This window comes from Cicer arietinum, chromosome 3 (assembly GCF_000331145.2).
Source record: "Cicer arietinum cultivar CDC Frontier isolate Library 1 chromosome 3, Cicar.CDCFrontier_v2.0, whole genome shotgun sequence".
In the NCBI taxonomy this organism is placed as follows: Eukaryota; Viridiplantae; Streptophyta; class Magnoliopsida; order Fabales; family Fabaceae; genus Cicer; species Cicer arietinum.
The window spans coordinates 48,271,080-48,281,719 of NC_021162.2; the positions used below are offsets into that span (position 1 = coordinate 48,271,080).

At 30.8% G+C, this 10,640-nt stretch overlaps 1 protein-coding gene and 1 long non-coding RNA gene across 2 annotated transcripts; one reads left to right on the forward strand and one right to left on the reverse strand.

Annotated features, from left to right (window-relative positions):
• The first annotated feature begins 3,242 nt into the window (after positions 1-3,242).
• Positions 3,243-8,649, forward strand: LOC113785762 (uncharacterized). Its single transcript, XR_003471905.2, has 3 exons — positions 3,243-3,609; positions 4,364-4,447; positions 7,743-8,649. It is a non-coding gene; the product is annotated as an uncharacterized lncRNA (long non-coding RNA).
• LOC101488941 (pectinesterase-like) lies at positions 5,876-8,526 on the reverse strand. Its single transcript, XM_004492171.4, has 2 exons — positions 7,557-8,526; positions 5,876-6,703 (listed from the first exon to the last, which is right to left on the reverse strand). The coding sequence occupies exons 1-2, from the start codon at positions 8,524-8,526 to the stop codon at positions 6,006-6,008; spliced, it is 1,668 nt and encodes a 555-aa protein (XP_004492228.1). The 3' UTR covers positions 5,876-6,005.
• Positions 8,650-10,640: the final 1,991 nt, after the last annotated feature.

Here is a 10,640-nt window from a genome sequence, read left to right on the forward strand (position 1 = left end):
AAATAATAAATAACATTAAGTATTATATATGAAAGTATTATCAATGAAAAACAAGTATACCTTATGTTGATCTTATATGAACGCCTATTGCTTGTGTTGTACACTATGCAGATGTTCAAGTAAAAGATTAAGAAACCACTGTCACAATTCTTTTGTTTCTACTTCTACTACAACATAAGCCATATGAATAATCTAATTGTTTCAATCAATGCCAACTACTGCCATCGATTGTCCTCCATGTTCTTCTTTCAAGAAACAAACATCTAACACAATAAGAGGCCTACATGTATATGCAAATGATGTCTTACATGCCTCTAGACATACATAAATTCTTTGAAAATAGGTCATTCTGCATCCATATCACATTGAATAATAACAATGGTCTTGGGACTTGACCTTATCAACTCTTCAGTATAGCTCCTTAAATGTAAGAATTGATCGTGACTCGCTCCTTGGGTAATTTCTATTGCTCTTTTTTAGGAACTGTATGCTTGATCATGTGGCAAATTCACACTCCATCTTTCAATGGCCTCATCAATCAGCTCTTTCGGTTTAATTTCAAGAGTATGCTGGAGTGTAGTCACAATTTTTTTAGCAAGTCTTTCTCTTTTGCCTTGTTTATTTCTAGATGTCCTATGGCATGAATGATCATCAACAAAGCTCACAATTTGCCAAAACTGATTTTCACTCCTCTTACTAATCCTCAAATGTAAAGGGCAGCCAACCATACACTTTACAATGAGTCTTTTGTTATCATTTTTCTTGATGTAAACATTTTTCTTATTCTCCATTGCATACTCTTTACTTGCACTTTATTGGTGAATTTCATATCCACTACAAACCTTTTCCCATCACCCATCTTAAAAGATGAAAATTTGTTAACAAGCTCTTCATCTTCACTCTCTGGCGGAGTATGTAAATGATCAGAATCTTCATGTGCCTCATCTTGAAAATCAGTTGCAGTTTTGGGAGTATTTGTTGCTTCAGCACCTATATAAGCATTAAATTCTCCAAGTGTTTCAAGTGACAAAATAGTAGTCCAATATGTACATTCATCTTCTTCGTTCTCATCAAAATAACCATCATCATCTTCCTCATCACTTGCAATATAGTCACCATCAAATTCACTTTTACCTTTGTGTTGAATTCTGAACTTGAATAACATTAACTTTCATAAGTCCTATACACCAATAAAGTATTAAAATAACCACAAAAAAACAACCCTACGATCCAGGAGAAAGATAGCCATAGTCCACCATCACATAAAATAACCAGAAATTTTGTATTCGGACCACCCCAAAGTATTAAAATAAAAACAAATAAAATGCTAATAAAATAATAAACCCTGGACAATCAAAAGTAATAAAATACTCAGAACATGCAAAATGACAATTTTTATAAACCCTGGACAATCAAAAGTAAACAAAGAAATAGGGAAAACACATATCTGACAAAATATTTCTCTTCTTCGTTTGCCCTTGAACCATGAAACAAGATTTTTTTTATTCTCTTATTTCCTTGTCGAGCAGTTTTTTTATTCTCCTATTTTCTTGTCGAGCATAAGAGAACTGAGTGTTTTTCAGAACAGAATTTGCAAGCAATGATGGTGATCACAATAACAGTGATAACAATGAGTAGTGAGAATGATGACAGAGATGACGATTAAGATGAATGGCGTCAAACGATGAGATTCAGTTTCTAATGGACTGTTTGATTTAGTTCTCAAAAACAATTTTTTAGGATTTTAAATAAAAAAAATTAAAAACTTGTTCGAGCACATAATTTTGCAAAACTATTTCAAAAAACTATTTTCTATTTTGCTCTTTTGAAAATGAAAAAAAAATTAATTATGTTTTGTTTTTCCATTTTTACTATTCACCTTTTGTACTCCAAATAAAAGACACTAAAAAATAGGTGGAATACATGTCATTTTCATTAATGACATTCTCTGTAGTTATTGCAAAATATGCTTATATATTTTTTCAACTGCTTGATTTATATGCGCCAAACAACTTACTTGCATTCATGTAAAAGATAGAGATGCTCTCAAGCATTGGGATAATAATGGGATTTGGTTCCAACTTTTTTATAAAAAAATTCCATTTGCTCTTTAATCATTAAAATATTTTTGTTTGGAAATTCTCCAAATATTTATTTTTATAATTATACTCTCTTTCTTCTAAATATAAGTTTCTATACAAATTTAAAATTATTAAAATATTATGTCATCTCAAATCTAAACAAAAAGATATATGTACTGTTGATCTCTATTATAAACAAAAATATCTATTTCAAGCTTAAAGAATTAATGCATAGATATATTTTACCTATAATTATTATCGTCATCTCCAACAATATTAAGTTATTAATGCAAGAATGTTTTTGAAACAATATCAGTGAATGTGTATAAATTAGGTAATTTTTGTTTATATTTAAAGACTATTTTGACGGGTACATTTGAAGACTTTTTTTTGAGTTAATTTGTACTATGTAAATTGTGAGTATCTTGATGACTCCTTATAAATCTTTGAGACTTACCCTAACTCAAATAAACTGTCGAAATCTATCTCATCTAGGTGTGAAAAATTAACAACTCTACGATTTTTTACAAAATAGTAAAAGAATTGAATCTACAATAATTGCAATTTATTAATCAATTAATTTAAAATAAATTAAATTAAAAAATATTTTAGTTAATTTTAATTAAATTAAATTATAAAGACCTTATGTTGGAGCATTTGTACTGTTTAAATATTTTTTTCTCAATGAATCAATTGTATGTTAGTTGAATTATTATAAAAAATTATATTCAAATTAGTTTTTTTTATTTGATTTTTAAAATTGTTTCAAAAAATTTAAATTGCCAAAATTACTTTTCTCTTCTCTGTTTCTCTTCTTTAAAATAATTTTGAAATATTAGATAGTCAAATGAATTTTATTTTTATAATTTTTTAAAAAACTATTTTTAAAGTTGATTATAAAATGATTTTTAAAAATAAAAAAGGAGAAGTGTTTCAAACAAACTGTGGTCAATCTCAAATTTTAATTGTTAATTAATTTGTTTTTCATTGTAGTACTTTAATTTTTGATTTTATTTATAGTTTCTTACTAGTTCTAATAATATTTAAAAACCGGGCACGTCAATAAAAATTGGGATAAAATGTGGTTGTGTGAATAATAATGAAAAAAATTAAAATAGGGCACTAAATTCACGGTTTTTAAAATGAGGGGCAAAAATGATTTCATTTAAAATGGGAGGACTAAAAATGCATTTAGTTTAAATTTTATTTATCAATACCTGCGCCGCAGCACCTTTATGGTGCACCATACCCTCTCAATCGCCGGCGACGCGGTTTCTGTCCAAACGTAAACGTTTCAACACTTCCACTTTACATACACACCCTCATCTCCTCCGTCTACTAAATTCGACGCTCTCCGTTCGAAATCTCCTCCTATTTCATTACGTGGGTTTCGGAACAAATGTTTGGTATAGCATTTTATGAAGGGTGAAAAAGTTACCAATTATTTGAGGAAAATTGAGTTAATAATGGAAGTTATTGGTTTACCCTAACTTTATTAATGTTCATTTTTCTAACGAAGAAATGAAGGGTATATTTCTCATTACCTAACATTATATTATTGAATAGAGGCCAATGCTAAAGTAGTTACTAATACTTTTTTTTTTACTTCAGTAGTTATAAATGTTATAAAAACTGTTGTTACAGAAAATGGAGACCGTTATTATGAAATAAAATCACTTGAGTAAACTGGTAATCCTTCTTGTCATTGAGACCCTTATTATGAACTGTACAAAATATATTTCTGATCTTTATTTTAGGTTTGATAATATCTTTGAAAGTTAATTACAAAGTATTCTGTAAATGTTTGTTTCATTTTTCTCAATTATGAAAGTGGAAAAGCATGTTACTGAGATTGCAGTGGGAATCTCTATGTTCAGTCGGTGATACTGTGTTGCACTATTAGCTGCTCATGTATCTTAATTCTTAATTCTTTAGCAATTTTAAGTCAGTTAGTTGTTAAAAGTCTGATATATAACAGAATAAATAATTAATTTTCATGTTTTGATATTCTCTTTTTGAATAAATAACATGTAGAACTTTTTAAAATTCTGATATATATACCAGAATAAATTCTGATTTTATAATTAATTTGTTTGCATTATTTATGTGCTTTATGGTCTCAAACATGCCTCACAGGCAGAACTTGTGACATTGGCATCTCTTCCTTCATAGCCATATGTATATATTGTGCATCTGTGCTTTACAGGCTGTATTTATGTGCTTACATTATTTATAGTGGTTGCATTTTCATGTTTTGATATTCTCTTTTGTATTGTGAACAGGTTTATATTTTGGTGATTGGGTTAGTATGAAGATAAAAGAAGCAAAAGTAAATTAAAGCAGATATGGCCTTTCATTTTCACTAGGTAAGGTTGTGCTTGAATTTTTGTCATGTTTTAGGCTGTAATGAGACCGCCAATTCACACTTGTTTCTTGAAGTTTTCTTATATTCTTCATATCTGATTGTTCTGATGAATTTTCAACTGGATAAAAACTGTCATAACATTAGAAAAGTTCCTGTACTTGAAAAATAGATTCATTTTGCGGAAAAGGATTTGAGTGACTAAGTGTTTGATTTTAGGCACTTAGATGGTTCAACTTAGGTTGTAGCTTCTAGATTGCAGTGTTCCACATCAGAGAATACATATAGGAACTTAGTTGAGTGGTTAGGGACCTTAATTAGGAAGTTAACTGTTGAAAAACAAGGACCAATAGTGAACTTTGCGCTAAGGCTAGATTTTAACCAACCAACTTAACCTGATATCAAATTTGGTTTAGGCAAGTTGCTCAAATGGAAGTTTAGGGCACGCAGAGACACTTCAAGCACATGAGGGGCTACCTTACTCTTTTCTTAAACCTCACTGTCCCCTTTTCTCTCATCTGCATTTATCCTTATCCTACTCCAATTATCTAATTCTATTCCTGCTCCACCTGCTACATGGGCAGATTGTCAAAATTTGCCATCACCCAAAGCAGATCACACTTCCCTCACACACAACCAGTTGGTATTGCAGTCTTTAATAGTACTCAATTTCCTTGCTATTGTACACCACCATACGATTAAATGTATAAAATCAAAATAACGTCATTGTTGATTAATATTAGGTGATGTACACCACCATATGCTAGACTGTAATCAACCAACATGAGGATAAAATTAGTGTAGAAGGGATGTGAATGTTGCATTGGATGTTTGGAAAGACTAGATGGGATAGGATTAAGAATGACAACATTAGAGAGAGAGAGTTGGGGTAGCAACTATAGTAGAAAAATGGTTGAAACTCGGTTTAGGGAGTTTGGACATGTGGAGAGAAGACCTGTATATTCTTTAATAAGGAGAGTATATCAAATGGAGAGTAGTCAAATCTCTATAAGCAGGAAAAAGACCTAGAAAGAGATATGTTATATGTTAGAACTTTATGACATCGTTTGATCCATGTAGTTGACTCTACTTAGTGGGATAAAGTTTGGCGGTTATTGTTGTTGATTAATATTAGGGGTGGCAATAAAATCTGTTTATTAATTAAAGCACAGCTCTTCATGTTATGAATAAAATTTGATGTCAAAATATATTATAATTACTAAAAGATATCTCAAATACTAATTACATTTTATAATTTAATTTTATCAATTTATTCTGAAAAATTAAGTCTTCTCCATTAAGGATGAGGTATTCATGTACATTGTACAACGAGCAACGTGCAATGTAATTTTTTTTTTTTTTGGCTAAAATAATCTTTGGTCCATTATCTTAACTTTTAGTCCAGATTTAACACATTCATTACAATACCATAGAAGACTAAAACATTCTGCATTAGAAATTTTTCACACAAAGAACAAATTTTCTATTTTATTTTCTATAACATTCACTCACGTCAGAAAAAAACCAATACAAACTTGCTCACTCATGCTCATATAATCATATTACAATCCCTCAATAAAAGCCACCCCTGTGTTCTTCAACCAAACATTACCTTGGATTAGTTGTGCTACTGTAAACTTGCTAGCCTCTGCTGCACTTGTGATGACATGATAACCAGGCCAATTCACTCTCTTGCTGGTACCAGCACCTGCTCCATTATTCATGTACTCTCCGTAGTACAATGTTTGTAGAAAGTCCTTACTCGCGGCGTCCCATTCAGCCCATCCTGTTGGATCAATGTGGCTATCCAGAAAGGATTGCATCACAACAGTCCTGGAGTATTTCTTCCATGGGCGGCCGAGGAAAGTTTTGATGGAGCCCACCACAGGTTTAAGGTCTGCAGTTGGTGTTAAGTCACATTGTTGAATTGAAGTTCCTGTGTTCTGACCTGGGTCTTCTCGACCTTGGGCCGTGTACATGTTGTTTTGGTTGGCCATGGGCTTTCGGGCCACCAACTTGCACTTCTGGAACACTACAGCTGCGTTTCCAAAGATGAAGTCAATGGTACCTGTAATGACAGAGTCACGGTAAAATTGCCGGTTGGAGTGTGCATAGAGAGTGTCTTGAAAGGCGTCAATGCGGCAACGGTTGATGACAGATTGGTCGGCACCGACACGGAGAGCCACTGCCTGGTGCTTTTCTGCACCTGCTGTGTTTTGGAACCCAATGTCCTGTGCTATAAAACCATCCCCAACAGCAGCTGCAAAACCAGATTATTATGTGGTTAATGTTGATATTTGGGTAGGCATTCCATACATAAGGATGGAGTATGTACTTAGCAAATTACTTTATAATCCATATTAATATTCATTTTGAAATGGTATATTTTTTATCTTTTATAATTTGTGTTTGCAAGATTATACCCAAAAAGATAGTGTTTGAAAGAGGTGTGAAATTTTGGAATTGAACTTGATGCTTTATTATGAGATAATAATATTGTTTTATTGATTTTTGTATTTAATATCAATATTAAAATAATTTTTTTTTGTTCTAATTTCTAAAAGAAGAAAATAAACACATTGTACGGATAAAGAATTTGATCATTATAGGCAGTGAAATTGTTATCATGAACTAATTTGGAGCATAAAAGTTTTCTTGAATACCTATACAGATGGATGCAACACTGTATTAGTCTATTACGCTACCCAAACCTTTGTCACCTACATCTACATGAACTACGTAAGAGAAAATGTTGATTGTGTCTAGTTTCTTGATTGTAGTAATACACCTAGTCTTGATTTCCTGGTTCTGTGAAGACATTCTAATAATTACTATATAGTTTATTCTAAATTTAAGAATCATATTTAGATTCTAAAGATGTACTAGAAATTAGGCATGGTCTTCTAAACATTAGAAAGATAGCTGTAAGGAGTTATGTGAAATTCAGTAAAAGAAGAAGAAAAAAAAATTATAAATATACAAGAGCTGTAATCAGTTAGGTAAATTCTAAGAAAGACAGAAGTTTATAAATATACATGAAAATATTGTTAAGCTGAAAAAACTACTCAAGACAAAAGGAAGTGGTAAGAACAGACAAGAGTAAGAATCCATACCAACAGTTGCACTTTTAAAGGTGGTTGTTCCATCAATGAAATTCAAGTTGCCTGTGATTATTGTTGCATCCATACCATCACCCACAAGCATCACATTCTTCTTTATCGAGCCAATTTCTATATTCTCTTTGTATGTTCCTTTTTTCACATAGATAACATACCTTGTCTTACCATTGTCTGGTGCAGTTGCAACAGCCTCAGCCACTGTCTTGAACTTGCCACTTCCATCTTTAGCCACCACAACATTTGCCTTTATGTCCCCAACTGAAGACTCCAAAAGCCTCCTATCCTTGCTTGTAATCCACGACGGAAAATCGCCATTTAATGTTTCATCGACAAATTGGTCATGACCCTGTTGAGGAAAAACAGCAAGAAACACAGCCAGAGAAGTTCTAGCTCTGGATATCAAGTCTTGAAAGTCACTTTCCATAAGTACCTGAGATATGGCTTCTAATCCATCCAAGCAAGTTACATGGTTAGTGAGCACACTGCTTAGCCATGTATGTGCATCTTGCTGTGAGTCAATTGTATTTTTCGTTAGGGCCAACATTGAGTCCCAAATTCTGTCCATGGAAATTTCCATTAGTTGTTCACAGTCACGCAATGCTGTCTCCTCTCTAGGACTGTTAATTCGGCTTTTAATAGCGTTTGTTGTGTCCATAGTTTTTTGAATGTGTGTGGTGGACTTGGTTAATAAGGATAAGAGTACATGCAATTTGTGGTCTTTTGTGGTGACCAAGATTGGTCCTTGAGATACTTCTGATACATGAGTTAAGCAGGATTTTGCATCAAGAGCATGTTCGCAGTACACATGGGGAGCTGAGGTAAGGTGGAAAGAGATTGGTTTCTTGAGATGAGTAGCAATAAGGGCTGATGAAGATATGATAGCAGCTAAAGAGAGGATTAACCAAAAGGTTTTAGGAAGGGATTTTCTTGGCTTGTCTAGCAAAGATTCTTGAGTAGTAGCCATACTGATAAGCTAGCTAGTACTGGTTGCTCACTATGATATCTGTGTAACTTCATCATGCTTATATAGACCAAAAAATACTATCTTTAAATTAATATAATAGTTCAATGAGTTTTATTATAGAAATTATTTTCTATCATCTAAATGAGTTAAATGAGTAAATATTGAATCTTGTTTTACCATAAAATGAAAAACATTAATATAATGCATATAAATAATGAAATGGTGTTTTTTTTTTTATGAATTGATTTTTTTAAATTCAAAAGTTTATAAATAACTATTTGATTTATAAAAATAATTATTAATTTAAAAAATTAATATACCAAAATACTTTAATTTATAAATTTGGCTCTATTTTTTTTAGACCGCAATACAAATCCACAAGGATGCACATGCCTTTTGTATAACTTATATATTAATTAGTTAGTAGTATTATTGATATCTAGCACGAAATTAATTTCAGAGCTCTACTATACTAAACTGTATGTTCTAAATTAGTATGACAGCTAGTGGATTTGGACTTGTGGTCTTGTGGTTAATGTTATATAATTAAGCCTACATTGGTGTGCCATGTGCAAACATTTTAAATTTTTGCATTTGCATCAATAATTGGGAAAAAAGATAAACGTTTATAAAATAAAATATCAAGTGGAAGAAATTAATTAATTAACTAGACATTAAAGTGTTAGTAAAAACAATAACTAGAGATTAAAGTGGTAGGTTTTTTATACTCACATTTAAGTGGTAGGATAGGAGAGGCACAAGTTGTAGACTATTTTATTTTTTGAAAAAGTCATTTTATTAAAAATAATGAAAGAAAACTTGTTAGCTTATTGATAAACACTTGACTTTATAATTTCAAGGGTCTGAAATTCAAACTTTCTCGACAATATTTTTTAGTGACTATTATTAATGCCACTTAAATTATTAATAACTTTTTGTTCTCTAATTTTTTTTTAAATAAAAAGAAAGAAAACTGGTACAAGATTTCTAAAAGCAAGTTCAATCCCCCTTCCTCCATTACACAATTTCAACACTCCAATGGAAAGTGTAAGATTGTTTTCAATTTTGGAGGATTAAAATTAATTTTAGAGTTATAAAATCGATTTTGGCATGTTTGTATGTTTTTGAGCAAAATTGATTCTAGTTTTAGAATTGATTCTAATTGAAGTTATGATTTGTAGCTTTTGAATTCAAATGTGATTTTTAAATTGAAATTTATTGTTGAAATTACTTTTACTTAAACATATTCAAACATAAATTAATTTATATTCAACTCGTTTTTAATTAAAATCAATTTTAAAAAATAAATTTATTCAAAATAAATTTTAGTTACCGCATAACTAAAATACATTAAAAAATGATCGTTCTTTTATCCTCAATATTTAATCAAATTGTACAATAAAAAAACTACACTGGATTATAATTTTCAATAATTCATTAATTTAAAATTTTACACCACCGATTTTTAAAATCGAGTAAAAAACACCGAGAATTTTGAGGCGGAAGAACCTCTTCCTTTTTAAAACATGATAATTGTAGGTATTATTAGTGGATCAATTTGCATAAACTTTGTTATATTATATATATTTGTATGAACTACTAGGACAAAGGTTTTGATTCATATAATAAAAAGAATGTCGAAGACATTATTACACTCGTAACTTTAACTCAATCAACTTGAATTTGTCCATTATACTAGACCTTTCATGTTAGTGACCTTTGGCCTTTTTAATTAGAATAGAGCAAATTTAGAAATAGGTATGTGAGGCGGCTGAAATGTTGGACAAAGATCCACGTTAGACTAATGTTAGGTATGAACTCATTTCAGATAAGTGAACATGTCATTTTGAATAATAATCTTTGTAAACATGACCTTAGTATTCACTTACATTCAATAGTATTGAAACACAACCTGTTTTGTTGGATGAAAGTGTTGAAACAAATGTCGTTGTGATATTCAATTCCTATATCACTATATATTTTTTTAATAGTGAATATTAATAGTTGTTAGACGGATAGTTTGAACTATGATATGTTTATCACTTCAATTTTTATGTTCCTCTTTCAAACCTTATGACTCTCAATATAATTATATCTTGTAATTAAATTGTTAC